The sequence below is a fragment of the Narcine bancroftii genome, chromosome 8, assembly GCF_036971445.1.
Source record: "Narcine bancroftii isolate sNarBan1 chromosome 8, sNarBan1.hap1, whole genome shotgun sequence".
Classification (NCBI taxonomy): domain Eukaryota; kingdom Metazoa; phylum Chordata; class Chondrichthyes; order Torpediniformes; family Narcinidae; genus Narcine; species Narcine bancroftii.
In genome coordinates this window covers 41025120-41042326 of record NC_091476.1, presented here as the reverse complement: position 1 = coordinate 41042326, position 17207 = coordinate 41025120, and the positions used below count along the sequence as shown (strand labels likewise).

Sequence of the window (17207 nt, the reverse complement as noted above, 5' to 3'; positions counted from 1 at the left end):
TCGATTTCTAATGTAACATTGGGTAGAGGTGACTCTTCATTCTCTGAAAGGCTAAAGGAAAATTTTATTGATTGTTTTACCACAAAAATTCTTATGTCGGAGAATCAATGTACCACACATGAACTGAGAAACATGGGACCAAATGGAATGTGGCCGTACAGGGACAGAAGTCCTCCTGTTGAACTGCATCATTCCATGATTTTAATTCTGGCATTAAAGAGAGGACTTTCCATTTTTAGTGATGGAAACATCTTGTAAATAATTTAATGAATGGAGATACTATTTCTAACTAGCCCAATGCATAATTTACATCAAAGTCACTTGGTGCTTGTTGTACAGTGTCTGTCAATCCTCCCAACAAGACAACAGAGATCGGCAGAGAGCAGCAACATTATCAACTGCTTCCAGTCCTGGTTGTGGTTTGTTGTGTTGTTCAGAAAGAATCAGGTGTGCATTGCAAATCCAGGATCCTAGTCTCAATTGGTCCACAGCCATGGAAGTAACTTTTAGATTATTGGACATTCAGGAATTAAATAAATAGTCAACCAATTTGTTTTTGAGACTTTAATTCAGGGGAAAATATGATTATGAGTATTCATTGTCATAAACAGGTATAACAGAAGTTTTACTTGCCATAGCTTCCCAGTTACGTAAAATACATAAACAAACATTTATGTATGATTAAGATGCAACAAAGAGAGGAAAAGGTATTGAATTTATAGTTAGAGAAAAGGAAATAAATCTTAAACATTTACAGTTTACCAGTAGTGCAGTACAGACAAGTCTTTAATTGTCTAGTAGTGTGTTGGGGTTTGGGTAGTACAGGAAGGTGAAAGAGCCTGATAGCTGTTGGAAAAAAAAACCTAGACGTGCCAAACTTCTTGCTTCTGTACCTTCTGCCCAAAGGGAGCAGTGAGAGGAGAGCATTGGCTGAAATCTTGAGGCTGCGCTTCACTTAGATGTTCCTGATAGATGGGAGGTGCCTGCCCTTGATGGAGATGGCTGTGTCTATTATATTCTGCAGCCATCTGCACTTAGGGTCACTGGAAGAAGTGGGCTGTTTCCTGCCATCTAAATTTAGATATACATCATGGTAATAGGCCCTTCCGGCCCATGAGCCTGTGCTGTCCAAATATTCCAATTAACCTACAATCTGGTATACTTTGTAGGGTGGGAGGAAATCAGATCACATGGAGGAAGCCCACTTCGACACAGGGACAATGTACAAACACCAAGCAGACATCATTGGATTTGAACCTGGGTCACTAGCGTTATAACGGTATTGTTCTGACCACTACCTTAACTATGCCTCCCATGGACTAGTTGTCTTAGATTGAGAATGAATGCAGTTTTGGTTGCCCAGCTATAGGAAGAACATCAATAAATTGGAAAGTGGGGGCAGAGGAAACTCAAGAGGATGTTGCCAGTACTGGATGGTTTGAGTTATAGAGAAACATTAGATAAGCTGTCTTTATTCCCTGGAGTGTAGGAGACTGAGCGGTGACTTTATAAATGTATATAAGATCACAATGTGCATGGATAAAATGTGCACTCACAGTCTAGCTTCGAGGATAGACAATTCTAGAAGAACAGGGCATTTGTTTAACGTAAGATTTAAGATGAACCTGTGGGATAATTTTACATTCAATCTGTGGTCAATATCCGGATCGAGCTTTCAGAGGAAATTATAGAAATTAGGACAATTTTGATATTCAGAAGACATTGGGATAGGAAGGATTTGGAAGGATGTAGTCCAAATGCAGCCAATTGGGCATGCCCAGAAAGCCAAGTTGGTCGGCATGGACAAATTGGGCCAAAGGGCCTGTTCTGTGCTGTGTTTCCATGATTCTTCAAGAAACAAAATGATGCTGTTTGGTTTATTCTACAACCAAATGTGCAGGTTTTGTTACATCAAGAAATCTCTGGGTATCCAACAAGGAGAAGAGGTCATTGGATGAGAGTGCATGGAGCTTCAGCCGGTTTCCAAGAGAAGCAATGATTGGAAATACATTCAACAAGATATTTTATCCACTAAGTAAGTCATTGAAATTGCATTTCTTCCTTTAGGCTATTTAATAGTGAAAATCCAAAGTTTTCAGCTCATCTTTTCTACATTGTTATTTAAGCTTCACTGAGACATTCCTTTCTCAGTTTTAGGATATTTCCAAGTATTTTGTAGTCAACAAAGAACTTCTTTAGTGCGGTCACTGTAGCAATGCAGAGAATCTGGCAGGCAATATGCACATAGAAAATTCTGACAAACTGCAAAACTTTAATGACCTCAGAATGTCTCAGGGCAGTAACTAGGAGAGCTAATGCTTCACAGTTCAAGAGACTTGACAGGGCACCGAAGAGGGCATGGCAGTAGATGTTATTTGCATGTACTTTTGTGATGATGTTAACAAGATCTCACTTGGGAGACTGATTCAAAGATTTTGGGCTCATTGGATCTAAAATTGGCTTGATAATAGGGTGGTTCTAATCAATGCTTTTGAAGTTAGATGGCCGTGACTGGTAGTGTTCATCGGGCATTGCTGTTGGAACCCTGATGTTTATCAGTTATGCGAATGTCTTGAATGTGGTTATGGGAGACAAGATTAGTAAGTTAATAGATGATACAAAGATTGGTGGAGTAGGTCATAGTGTGTAAGGCGGTCTTCGGCTGCGGAGACGTATAAATGTGATTGTGAAATGGACGAAAAATTGTCAGGCAGTTTAATCCAGGCAAATGTGAGGTGAAGAATTTTGGATTACTAATGAGGCTAGGGCACACACCATGAATGATTAGCTCTTTCATGGCATTGAAGAGGGATGAGTCCATGGATCTTTGAAGGTGGCAACACAAAAGGACAATCTCTACTTCTCTCTCGCTCTCTTTACCTCCATCACTGTTCTCTCTCTCTCTCTCTCTCCACCTCTCCCTCTACCTCCATCTCTATTTATCTCTTTCTCTCTACACTCTCTCTAACTCTCTTTATCTCCATCTTAATGATTTTTTTCTCTCTCTATCTCTCTCTCTCTGCCTCTTTCTTTCCCATGTCACATTTTTCTTTCTCCCTTTTTCTCTCATTTTTGTCCCTCTCTCTCACGCACTCATGCTTGCTCTATTTTACATCATCCCCAAGAGTATTGGCCAGTTATAAATTTCCTGGAGGCTCACGGGTGACTGCAGATGTGGCAACCTGAAGCATACCACCCTCTGCCAGAGGAACTCAACAGGCAGTGCAGCATCGGTGGGATAGAAAGAATGGCCAACATTTTGAGTTGGGAACCATTTATGTTTCTACTCAAAACATCCACCATTCTCCAACAGATTGTGTTTAGTTAAACGAGGAAGCTGCAGATGCTGGGGTCGAGTGCAAGACACAAACTCAGCAGGTCTCACAGCATCCATAGTAAGTAAAGGGCAACTAATGTTTCAGGCTTGAGCTCTTCATCAGGTATTTCTTCAACATAAACAGATTGTAGTTAGCTTAAGTTTTCTGACTTCTTGTTCAATAAATCATTAACAGTGTACCAAAAGCAAGGAAACATCAGTGCAATTAATCAGTATTTTATGGCACGCTATTTCTCATTTATTTCCCATTATTTTTCCCATTACGTTTTAGTTCTTATTTCCATTTATTTCCCATTATTTCCAATTTCTGTTTCCCATTATTTTTTCCATTCACTTTTAGTCCCTATTTTCCCTTTGTTTCCCATTATTTCCAATTTCCTTTATTTCCCATATTTTTCCCATTTCCCTTTAAGGCTGCAATCCGTATGCAAGCAAACTGAAAGCTTGTACTCTTGAGGATGAACTGAACAAGACAATGTGTCTGATTATGGGATGTTGCTTCAAAGAGAGGTGTCGAGATCCATGTTTCCACAAAACCGTGAATGGTATGTCAGACATTTTCAGAGCAGTTTGATTATGTTTTGAATTTCTCCATCTCCAGTGAGATTACTTAGTCTTTAGCCCACTTTGATTACATGCTGGGTCTCGGCATGGTATATCGGGGTGAATGTTGGGCATTGACAGTCCCTTCTGTATCGTTGCTCTCACAGTCCATCACAAGTTCTGACCTCCAGTCCATTGAAGACATCTATATGAGGTGCTACCTCAAGAAGGCAACCAATATCATAAAGGACCCCTTCGCTCTGGTCACAGCCTCTTTTCATTGTTACCTTCGTAGCCTGAAAACCAGCGTCTCTCGTATCAAGGAGATATTTTTACATCTATCAAGCTTCTGAACTTTCACTTGCTAGCCTCACCAAAAACTATACCAGCACTACCAAAACACCGTTCTGCATTATTGAAACACCACATTTTTTTCCTGCACTAACTGATCAGAAAACTTTCAGAACCTGAGGACCTTTGGTGGCCTTTTCTTGCTCTCATCACACTCTCGAATCCTAGCTTTAATACCTGGTTCCCATGTGCCAGCAGCTCATGCAGATCCCCGGACCACAAATCACCTGTGACTTGTAAGGGTCCATCATCTGCTGAGTCCCTTGCTGATCTGCCGTCGTGGTCACTGTCCTGTAGGGTCATCACCTCTGCTTCTCGTCCTCAACCAGGGTGTGCAGTTGGGGGGGAGGGGAGGGTTGTTCTCCCTGTTTCTGGTTTCCTGTAACAGTCTGCTGCTCCCTGGAGTCTGCAACACCTCGAGGACACTGCCAAGCACAGCATCTTCATCTTGGGAATTGTCCCTTGTGATGCCCTTTCTAATTCCAAATTTACAATTTCTATCTTTGGTTGTAGCACAAGTTAAACTGTTCAACAAACAGAATGCAAACTATAAACAAGGGTAGATCCATAGAAAATTACAGTAGAGAAAATGGGCCTCTTGGCCCTTCTAGTCTGTGATAGACTATTATTCTGCCTCGTTCCACTGAGCTGCACCCAGACCATCTCCTTCCATAAGCCTCCCATCCAAGTAGCTGTCCAAATGTTTCTTAAATGTTAAAACTGAGCCCGCATTCACTACTTTAGCTTGCAGCTTGTCCATAATTCCACCACTCTGTGCGTGAAGAAATTCACCCTAATGCTCCCCCTAAAAATTTCCCCTTTCACCCTCAACCCGTGTCCTTTGGTTTGTATCTCACCTAACCTCAGTGGAAAAAGCCTACTTGCACTTACTCCATCTATACCCATCACAATTTTAAATACCTCTATCAAATCTCCCCTCATTCTTCTACGCTCCAGGGAATAAAGACCTCACCCTTCTAGGCTTTCACTGTAACTCAGTTCCTCAAGTCCTGGCAACAGCCTTTTTAAATCTTCTCTACATTCCTTCAATTTTACTGATTTACTTCCTGTAGTTAGATGTCCAAAACTGCACCCAATAGTCCCAATTTGGCCTCACCAATGCAGTACAAAACTTTACCATAACATCCCAATTCCTATCCTCTATTTTATTTATGAATGCCAAAGTGCCCAAACTCCCCATTTACCTGTGATGCCACTTTAGGCAAATTATGCATCAGTATTCCCAGATCCCTCTGTTCTACCACACTCCTCAGTGCACCAATAAAATTATTTGACAAAGAATGATGGTTTCTGATATGGTTTTCTTGCTTTCTTTTAGGAACAAAACAAATTATGAATATTCTTGGAATTGGGATATTATTGATCCTTTTTGCAGCATGTTGCCCATTTATCTGTTGTCTAGTAATGCAAAAGACGTAAGTTGTTCCTTTTCTTCCAGACACTTTATTGAATTACATGTGACATCGACACAATGCATATCATGGATTTCTCCCCTTTGAAAGCCCACCTTAGGATTTTCCGTTTGTGATATATATTTACCTCCCATGGATGCTGCAACAGCTGCTAAGTTCCTCTAGCATATCTGTGTCTTTCTGCTGGCTGCCCAGAGATGTTTACTCATCTTTGCGTTAGTCAGAATCAGATTGCATTGTCATGAACAAGTCATGAAATTCGGTGTTTGTGCGGCTGCGTCATTGTGCAAACATTCATATAAACCACGTGTGCAACAATAAATTAAAAAAACAAAATAATACGCGAAAAGTAAGGCAGTGTCTTTGGTTCAAGAATCTGATGGCAGCGGGGAAGAAGCTGTCCTTGTGCCATTGAGTGCTCCTGTCCCTTTTTCCGAATGGTAGCAGAGTGAAGAGGGCATGGCCTGGGTGGTGGGGGTCTTTGAGGATAGAGGCTGCTTTTTTTAAGACACTGCCTCAGGTAGATATCCTCGATGAAGTGAAATTTGGTCCCTTTGATGTCACAGGCCGGGTTAACAACCCTCTGGAGTTTATGCATGTCCGGAGAGTTTAGACCTTTGTACCAGGCAGTGATGCAACTAACCAGAATGTTCTCAGTGGTACACCTGATATTCATAGCTTATTTGGTCTTTCTTCAAAGACACAATCCTGGTAATATTTGTGGAGGCTTCCCCTGCCTCCTCTAGACACCAACGACATGTTGCTGTGAATGAATCCACGGTAGACCAAGGGTAGTGGTGAGGAAATCCCAAAGGAACATGCAGAGAACATGGAACAGCACAGCACAGGATCCGTGTAGCCCATGATGTCTACACTAAACATGGTTCCCAATTAAAGTAAAACACTATGCTTGCACATTATCTCTATCCCTTTATTCCCTACATATTCATTGTGTCTGCTTCCACCAGTACTCTGGACAGCTTGTTCCAGGCACCCACCTCTCTCTGTAATAATACTTGTCCCAAAATCTCCTTTAAACTGCACGACCACCCCCCCCCCCCCCCTACCCCCGCACTTGCCTTGAATGTGTCCTCCAGTACATGACATTTTTATCCTGGGAAAAGGTTCTGACTGTCCATCCTATCAATGATTCTTATTAATTTATAAACTTCTATCAGGTCTCCTCTCAGCATCTGATGCTCCAGTGAGAACAACCCCAGTTTGTCCAAACTCTCCCCTTAACTCACACCTTCTAATCCAGCCAACATCCTGGTAAACCTTTTCTGAAACCTTTCAAAAGCCTCCAAATCCTTCCTGCAATGAGGCAACCAGAAATGCACATGATATTCTTTTTTTTTCCTTTTTAAGGTATTTTTATTGAGCTATATTATTAAACAAGTTAATAATATAGCAAAGCAATATGACAGCATATACATAAAATATAATTAAAGTAAATGCACAATACAACAAATTTTAAATTTCATCCCTAATTGTTAAATGTGATTGTTTGTTAAAATGATTATACATAAAAATCAGTTAAGTAATATTATAACAAACCTCATTATATGTAATATTGTATCTAAAAAAAAATCATCTAGGATAATCATAATTAAACCCATAAATCCATTTATTTTAAAAAAAGGCCCTAAAACTAATACTAATCCAACCCCTCCCTTTAATCAAGGTTACAAGAAAAATTCAAAGATGGATCAAGTTGTGACCTCCAGAAGATGGACGGATCAGCACTAGAGCCCCCAAATCATCTAAGATTCCCAGTTATGATAATATTCTATAAATGGGCCCCAAACCTTTTCAAACTGAAACTTTTTATCTTTAATATTATACCCAATTTTCTCTAAGCATAGATATGTCATTACATCCTGTAACCATTGTACATGAATTGGTGAGAGTTCGTCTTTCCATTTCATTAAAACTGCTCGTCTAGCTATCAATGTGCTAAAAGCTAAAACTTTCTTTTGAGGTGCCGATAAAAGTTTACCCAGTTCACACAAAAACAAACAGACAATTAAAGGGCTTGGATCTAATTTAATCGTAAAAATTGTTGACAAAGAATGAAAAATATTCTGCCAATGTCCTCCTAATGAGAATTGGATTCAGAACATGGGATCAATTTAGGAAATTTGTGGTTATAATAATTTTTCTCTGGCTAGTTCTATTATAGATAACTATTTATTCCTGCCTTCTGTATTAGATGAAAGCTTTAAGGAATAGTACAGATTTGATATTAAAAATTTTAAAGATTTATTTATTCAAAATAACTTTTTGCTTCTTTTCAACAATTGTCTGTTAAATTTAAGATCTCTAATAGACATTGTTTTAGATTTTTGCATTAGGAATTTTGTTCAGTTTAAATTGAGCCATTTTCCTAAAATCACAGATTCAAATATTCTTGATACAGATTTTGATCTGCAATTTCTTCACAGTGGACTGCTATATTTATATTGATTTATTGGATTTAAGACTAGTGCCAATGGCTAAGATTAAAAATGATAGGGAGTGTGATCCTAATGTAACTTTTTCCGATGAGAATTGGTATTCCACTCTTAGTTTGATCAATGAATCTTCATTTTGTGCAAAGCACTGTTTGTTGGAATTCAAAGTGGTACACAGAATACGCATGTCTAATCTCAAATGATCCCGTTTCGATGCAGATGTTGATCCATTTTGTGAAAAATGCAAACATTTTGAAGCCTCATTGATTCATATGTTTTGGGAATGCACATGATATTCCAAATGCGGCTGAATCACAGTTTTAAAAGTGTTGGAGAGCTTTGGATTCTCATCCAGATTCATGTGTTCTTCCTGAACGTAGGTAGTCATGGCTCAAGTTACTTTGGTTCTGATTTCTAAAATATTATTTCTGAATGTGATGTACCCCATATTGGTTTGAAGGAATCTGTATGAGCTGTTTCCACTATTTTGCCACTTCCTCACACTGAAATGCTTGACTATGGGTTGTTCTATTCTGACAGAAAGCTTAATCCGCTTGTACTCAAGAATAAAGCTGTTGAAAAGGCTAAAACAAAGGACATGGAAGTGGGAGCTTACATCCTGTCTTTGCTCAAGGCACAGAAAAGGAAAAAGCAAGCACTGGCAAAAGGTATTGCACTAAATCACAGCCATAGATTATCAAGCTCCAACATGATTTCAGTTTGAATTGTGAATGTAGAGGTGTGCGTTTGGGGTTAATGATATCAGCTTGATACACTGATGAAGGGATCAGCTATGTTGATGGTTATGGGTATATAGGCAGCAATGGAGTATACTCCAGTTAACAGATTCATGGGCTGAGTTAAATCATCTCCTCAAGTTCAAATTTATTGCCTCACCTACCAAGTGCAATGATCGAGGTTGTAAATAAGAGAATCTGCAGATGTCGGGGTCTAGTGCAGTACACAAGTGCTGGAGCAACACAGCAGGTCATGCAGCATCCCTAGGAAGTAAAAGTTAGTCAACTTTTCGGACCTGACCCCTTCATCAGGAATATTAAAGGTTAGGCAGACACCTGAATAAAAGAGGGTAGAAGGCGAAGGTGAAGGGAGAAGCACAAACTAACAGGTAAGAGGTATTACATGTGGGAAGTCAGAAGAGAAAGAAGCTGAGAAGCGATGGGGGGAGATGGCAGAGAGGCTAAGAAAGATAGCTTCTGATAGGTGAAGAAAGGAAAGCCTATGACGTTGACACTAAACATGATGCCCAATTAAACTAAGATACTGCTGCTTGCACATTATCCCTATCTCTTTATTCCCTACATACTCATTGTGTCTGCTTCCATCAGTACTCCTGACAGTCCATTCCAGGCACCCACCTCTCTCTCTGTGTAACCATACTTGCCCAAAACATCTCCTTCAGAGATCCAATTGGCTGCTCACACTCTCTCTGGTCTCACTCCTTCACTAACCCTCTGTCTCCTTCCTCCAGCTCCCCACCTTGTATTAGAATAGGACAGCCACAGGCTGAAACGTAGTGCAGCACACTAAAAGGTTTTTTGGCAAAGTCCTTGCTGACCATGACACCAGTTTGAACTAATCTCATCTGCCATTTCCCTCCATCCCATGCCTGTTCACGTTCCCATCTAAATGGCACTTAAACATCAGTATCGTAACTGATTCACTTGCCACATGTTCTAGACACCTACCATTCTCAGCATGAAAAAAATATTGCCTCTAGAAGTCACTCTCTCACCTTTAATCTCTGCACTTTGGAATTTGACATTTCTAGCCTGGGAGATGAGACTGCAGCTACCAAATCCACACCTATCAAAATTTTATGAACTTCTTTCAAGTTAACCCTCAGCCTCCAAGAGTTTGTCCAACCTCTCTATATAACTAATATACTGCTCCAGACAACGTCCTGGAGAAGCACAAAAGCTACGGATGCTGCAATCTTGAATGGACAAAGAATGCTGGTGGAACTCAACAAGTCAGAGAGCATCTGTGTGGTCATTCAACATTTCGGGTCTTGACCTGAGACTGATCAGGGTTCCTGACCCAAAACATTGACTGACCACTTCTGCCCATGTTTTGCTGAGTTCCTCCAGCAATTCTTTGTCTGCTCAACATCCTGGTGAACTTGTTATGCACCCTCTCCAAGGCCTTCACATTTTCCTGCAGTGTATTGACCAGAACTGCACACAATGTGGCCTCACCAAAGCTTTACATATGGCTGTAGTGTGTCTTCCTGAATGTTATATTCAAGTTCCAAATGTTAAAGGCAAATATATAGTACACCTTTGTCGTTACCCCTTGTGTTGGCATTTAAAGCAGCTGTGCCTTTGCACCCCAGGATCCCCCTGCATATCAATGCTCCAAAGGGTCCTACCTTAACGTTGACTCTGTCTATTTAACTTTAAGGACATGTTTACTTTGTATGAGTGAATTCTTCTAAGTAAAAGCTTTGAACCTTGTCAGTGCACAGAAAGTAGTGTCATCTTCTAATCCTCTCTCCAATAGGGTGCTTTCTAATGCCTGCGATGTCATCTACAAATCTGTTGCTGGAACAGTTCTGCACATTTCAAAATAATGTCTAATGCATCTTGTAAATTTAAACTTCATTATGGTGTTATTATTAATACTGATGTGTTTAGCATAATAGCTTAATGTAATATGATTATTACAGAGTGAGGATTTAATGCTACAAAACTGTTCTGGTCTCTCTGGGTGTTGGATAAAGGACAGGAAAAATTCACTAGGCTGGTATTGTTGTTGAGAGGCCTTTTCTCCATATAGTTACTTTGCTTCCCTTGGAAATGGATGGAAGTGCTATTTCTCTCAGCCACTGTTTCACTTTCCTGCTTTTTTTCTTTGGCTTGGCTTCGCGGACGAAGATTTATGGAGGGGGTAAAAAGTCCACGTCAGCTGCAGGCTCGTTTGTGGCTGACCAGTCCGATGCGGGACAGGCAGACACGATTGCAGCGGTTGCAAGGGAAAATTGGTTGGTTGGGGTTGGGTGTTGGGTTTTTCCTCCTTTGCCTTTTGTCAGTGAGGTGGGCTCTGCGGTCTTCTTCAAAGGAGGCTGCTGCCCGCCAAACTGTGAGGCGCCAAGATGCACGGTTTGAGGCGTTATCAGCCCACTGGCGGTGGTCAATGTGGCAGGCACCAAGAGATTTCTTTAGGCAGTCCTTGTACCTTTTCTTTGGTGCACCTCTGTCACGGTGGCCAGTGGAGAGCTCGCCATATAATACGATCTTGGGAAGGCGATGGTCCTCCATTCTGGAGACGTGACCCATCCAGCGCAGCTGGATCTTCAGCAGCGTGGACTCGATGCTGTCGACCTCTGCCATCTCGAGTACCTCGACGTTAGGGGTGTGAGCGCTCCAATGGATGTTGAGGATGGAGCGGAGACAACGCTGGTGGAAGCGTTCTAGGAGCCGTAGGTGGTGCCGGTAGAGGACCCATGATTCGGAGCCGAACAGGAGTGTGGGTATGACAACGGCTCTGTATACGCTTATCTTTGTGAGGTTTTTCAGTTGGTTGTTTTTCCAGACTCTTTTGTGTAGTCTTCCAAAGGCGCTACTTGCCTTGGCGAGTCTGTTGTCTATCTCATTGTCGATCCTTGCATCTGATGAAATGGTGCAGCCGAGATAGGTAAACTGGTTGACCGTTTTGAGTTTTGTGTGCCCGATGGAGATGTGGGGGGGCTGGTAGTCATGGTGGGGAGCTGGCTGATGGAGGACCTCAGTTTTCTTCAGGCTGACTTCCAGGCCAAACATTTTGGCAGTTTCCGCAAAGCAGGACGTCAAGCGCTGAAGAGCTGGCTCTGAATGGGCAACTAAAGCGGCATCATCTGCAAAGAGTAGTTCACGGACAAGTTTCTCTTGTGTCTTGGTGTGAGCTTGCAGGCGCCTCAGATTGAAGAGACTGCCATCCGTGCGGTACCGGATGTAAACAGCGTCTTCATTGTTGGGGTCTTTCATGGCTTGGTTCAGCATCATGCTGAAGAAGATTGAAAAGAGGGTTGGTGCGAGAACACAGCCTTGCTTCACGCCATTGTTAATGGAGAAGGGTTCAGAGAGCTCATTGCTGTATCTGACCCGACCTTGTTGGTTTTCGTGCAGTTGGATAATCATGTTGAGGAACTTTGGGGGACATCCGATGCGCTCTAGTATTTGCCAAAGCCCTTTCCTGCTCACGGTGTCGAAGGCTTTGGTGAGGTCAACAAAGGTGATGTAGAGTCCTTTGTTTTGTTCTCTGCACTTTTCTTGGAGCTGTCTGAGGGCAAAGACCATGTCAGTGGTTCCTCTGTTTGCGCGAAAGCCGCACTGTGATTCTGGGAGAATATTCTCGGCGTCACTAGGTATTATTCTATTTAGTAGAATCCTAGCGAAGATTTTGCCTGCAATGGAGAGCAACGTGATTCCCCTGTAGTTTGAGCAGTCTGATTTCTCGCCTTTGTTTTTGTACAGGGTGATGATGGTGGCATCACGAAGATCCTGAGGCAGTTTACCTTGGTCCCAACAAAGCTTGAAAAACTCATGCAGTTTGGCATGCAGAGTTTTGCCGCCAGCCTTCCAGACTTCTGGGGGGATTCCATCCATACCTGCTGCTTTGCCACTTTTCAGTTGTTCGATTGCCTTATATGTCTCATCCAGGGTGGGAACCTCATCCAGCTCTAGCCTTAGGGGCTGTTGAGGGAGCATTTACCCTCTGGGTAAATGCAACACCCAAAAGTGCTGGAGAAATACAGCAGATCATGGAGCTTCAAGAGGAAGCAAAGGGTGAACCTTGTTTCAGCCCTTCGTCTCTGTGCAAAGATGCTACTCCTGAGATGCAGATTGGAATAATCAGTGGCGACTTCACAGCTTGCAACGTGTAACCCCTGGGAATGTCCATTCCTCCCTCCTTTAACTGTCTTTATTCCAGACTGACAGTGCCTCCAGGACACCACGATGGTTATAAATCTTTCTGCTTCAGCACCATTGCCACAACTCTATATTTGTGTCATGTCAAACACTTCTATATGTCCTTAAAAATAAACGGACCAATCTCATTCACTGCAACACATAAATGTGAAACTCAACTGGTCACACATCATCTATAAGAAGCAAAGGGAACCATGTTTCAGGCCTACGGCCTTCATCAAGTACAAGAAAAAACAGGCAGGTGCCTGTTTTTTTAAAACTGCTGTTTTAACAGATTATGTTATATTTTATATTGTATATAGATATGTTCTAAAGGAGATAAATTGTGGCAGTTTTTTTTATAGTGTAGGTCAGATGCTAACACTTCAAAACAGATCTCACTTAAAATGCCAGAGCTCTGCTCAAGCCAGACAGTCCAGGCTCGGGGTGCCATTGCAAACTTTGAAGAATGCCTATAAGGACTTCACAAGTAGGTGTTAATTGGACATTGTTTTGGAAAGCAACAGATGAACAAACTCAGAAGATTAGGTCTGTCTGAGTGTGCAGTTGGCTGTTATAACAGGGTCATGTGGTTTTCTCTGATTGTGAGAGAGAGAATTCTGTTCTACAGTTCAGCAGCAGCTGGGACTGGAACGGCAAGCTTGTGGAAAAAACCCATTTTGAAGACAGGTGGTGAGTAATTAGTTCACCCTGGTCAAGGCCCCTGTGGCCTATACAAGAGGAGAGAACTGGCCGCATAATTTTTCACTTGAAATAAGGGAAACAAAAAGGAACTCTGAAAGAAAGAGGTTATCATCTGGAAAACCCTGATGGCGTAAGTTTCTTCGGCTGAAGTGACTGATCAGACTGATCAGAAGGAATCAGTTGTGGGTGTTCAATGAGCAAAAAATCTCTCTCTGAAAAGTGACAAGAACCTTCCTGAGTGGTAACCATTTACCTTTCAAGCACTGAAGCCTGGTGAACTTCATAAATGTTAAATTCTGTCCACAGTATAAGAATTTGGGGGGTGGGGGGTGGGGGAACTTGGAGGAGTGAGAAGTGAGACTGGATTGTGAATCAAAGGACTTTTTTTGAACTTGTATACACATTACATGCACTTAAAATTAGAAGGTTAAGTTCAGTTAATAGTAATAAGTTAAAGTTTGATCCTGTTTTCATGTTTAAATATTATTAAAAGTAACTGTTGTTTAAATATCAATTTGTCTTGGTGAATTTCTATTGCTGCTGGGATTTGGGGTCCTCTGGGCTCATAACACTGTTTCACTGTTAAGTTTACATTGAGCCTCTCCTGCCTGCTTCTCCATTCAATTAAATCAGACTTGATATTATACTTGAGACAACCAACTTTGCGAGAGACAGAGCTTACCTTAACGGGAGCTGTGAGTATATTGCCATACCAGTAAAGTAGCTTTGCAGTACGCAAAAAGTTCAATGAGAATGCAAAACCAAGTGAAAACGAAGGCATAGCCCATAGCCACAGTGTGTGTCCACACACATGAACAAAATATGAGATATAAAAAGCAACAAAAAAATGGAGAGACATCCAGTTACAAATGATGTGGAACTCAACATACCCCAAAACAATGTTCCACTTATGGTAAAATCTGTAATAAGTACAAAGGGCAAAATTAAAATGCAAAGCAATATTTTTCCAAAGGAAAACAAAACAGAAGTGAAAGTGAGCACACTGTACACACTAAAGAAGAAGCTGTTCTCAGTGATACAGTCTTTGTGGGCATGGTGGTGCAGAAAGATTCTAAAACAACAGACACTGAACAGCCAAGTGTGAACAAAGTCGAGCAGGATAAATGGACTATGTAATTGCATACAAATGGAACAAATGTTTCTTTCGAGCTGGACACAGGGGTAAAGATCAATTTGATCTGTGAGCACAACATCAGGGCAATGAAGATAAAGCCTTGCATCTATGCAAATCCTGTGCAAAGCCTACAATGGACAGAGCATCGACACAAAAGGTACATGCAAAGTCAAGGTGAAAGTTAAAGACCACCACCTCAGGTTCACATGAATCACTGCTGGGTGACAAAGCATGTGAAAACTTAAGCCTAGTCAAGAGGGTGTACACACTAGAGAAATCTATTGTATTAGCTGATGTGTTATCCAGGGCAATGATGCAGAGTGAAGCACACAATGAGAGTTCCACAGAGACAGATGTGAATCTCCACATTAATCTGATCACTGAATCTCTTCCCATATCTGACATGAAATCCAAGCAAATCACAGCTGAAACAGAAAAGGACACAGTTCTTTCACGTTAAGTTCATTAAGTATCTGAATGAAGGATGGCCTAAAGGTTAAAGTCAGTTATACTAGAACATCAGAGCTGAGCTGAATGATGTCAATCAGCTTCTACTCAGAGCAGAGCAGAATTATCATTCGTCAATCATTGCAACAAGAGATGCTGAAAAGAGTGCACGAGGGGCACTTTGGAATGGAAAAGTGCAATAGGAGGGCCAGAACTACTGTCTATTAGCCAGAGATAAATGCTAACTTTGACAGGATGGTTTCCAGTTGTGAGACCTGCTTGAAACATCACGCAAAAAGACAAAAAGCAAGAAGCTTTGGGCCACTGGCACAACATGACACAGGGTGACTCAGAGATTCCAACACTTGGGACAAAAGGCCACTGTTCTGGAGGACATAAATCCAAGATCCTACATAGTCAGACCAGAGAATGGTCAAATACTGAGGAGGAATTGAAAGAGCCTGCTGAAAATGCACCAGTGGCAGCAATGCCACTGCATTTGCTCTTCCAAGCCCGTGAGAATTTTATCAGTTTCATTGAGAGCCCTCTCATTCTTCTGAACTCTTAGAAAGTGTGGCCCCAGTTTGCTTACTGTCTCTTCATTGAACTGTAAATATTCACTATTCATTTACTTATTTTCTCTTCCCTTTTAGATTTTTTGTCTTTGTTGTCCTCTTATTTTGTTTCACATTTTGTATAGCTGGGAACTATCTGTTTCCCTCCATGGATGTTGTCTGACCCACTAAGTTCTTCCAGCAGTTTGTATTATGTTGAATAATCTATAGTTGGGTTCACAACTTTGGAAAAGAACCGAGGATTTATTCCTGTCTTCCAGGCCAAGTCTAATCCTTCAGTCCACATCCTGAGCTTCTGTCAAGAACTAGATAAACTCATGTTTCTTTGGCAACAATATTTGGGAGTTATTTTCAAATATATCAATAAGCTGAAAGACCCCCCTAAAATCTGGCTTTTTATCTCAGCTTTATAAAAGCAACTATTTGACACTAAAATTATTTTATTTTATTATTCCTAGATGGAAACAAGCAACCTAATGCTGAAAATCCATAAGCAGATGTTTTGTGTGGAACATCCTTCTCGTAAATTCCAAAAAAAGTTTGGGATAATTATTTTAATTGCTTAAAATAAGAAAGATTGACATCATTTTATTTGAAATATATCTAAAGGAGGGTGGGAGAAGTTGCTTAAAAATAAACAGTTCAAACTTTTGATAAATATGATGTATCTTGTAAAGAATTTGTTGGAGTTAGCCATGTAGGGTTTCCATGTTACTTTGAATTTGTTGCTCACTTAAATGTCTGCCTTTGTGTTGCCCAAGATATGTAAAGGTTGACCTTGAAAGTTTACTGTTAAATCACATTACATGGGAATACTGGAGATAAACTTACCCTCTATAAAGTTATCACCCTTAATTTGATCTGATCTTCTGGTAAAATTCCAAAATAACTCCTCTTATTTACTCCACGAGTGTGTGTGCAAGTGCGCGCGGGTTTATGTGTGGTTGTGTGTACATTATTATGAGCTCCTATTTCATTTAGTGTGAATATCACTTTAAGGGCTAGTACAGGCTGAAACCATTCACAGCTAGGGAGAGACTGGGCGGCAACAGCTAGTACAGACTGTACCCAAATTCGCTAGTTTGGAGATGAGAAAGAACATTGGGTGCTTTTTCTAGGAGCGCAGGTGGTGAGAGAGCTATGTGTGTGGATCACTGCAGAAACGACACATTAATGACCAGTGGCCATCTTTTTGAACACTGAGCAGGAATGACTCTGTGTGATCATGGACAATTTGGCTGATTCTCCCTGTCAGGGGAATTATTGAAACCCCACCGTGGCTAAAGCAAAGGTTGCATTGATTAACTTGTATCTGGGTTTT

The 17207-nt window shown here is 41.2% G+C and overlaps 1 protein-coding gene across 7 annotated transcripts in view; it reads left to right on the top strand.

Annotated features, from left to right (window-relative positions):
* The window catches only part of LOC138740612 (uncharacterized), a 78707-nt gene that overhangs the window by 4755 nt on the left and 56745 nt on the right, over positions 1-17207 (top strand). For 4 of the 7 annotated variants that reach the window (XM_069893515.1, XM_069893517.1, XM_069893516.1 and 1 more), the window contains exons 3-6: positions 1901-2035; positions 3751-3882; positions 5571-5667; positions 8658-8785. In XM_069893515.1, coding sequence (XP_069749616.1) covers positions 1901-2035; positions 3751-3882; positions 5571-5667; positions 8658-8785 — 492 coding nt within the window. Of the gene's footprint in view, positions 1-1895; positions 2036-3750; positions 3883-5570; positions 5668-8657; positions 8786-10637; positions 10852-16344; positions 16545-17207 lie in introns of those variants that run through there. The other 3 variants (XM_069893518.1, XM_069893513.1, XM_069893514.1) reach the window with 3 other exon arrangements.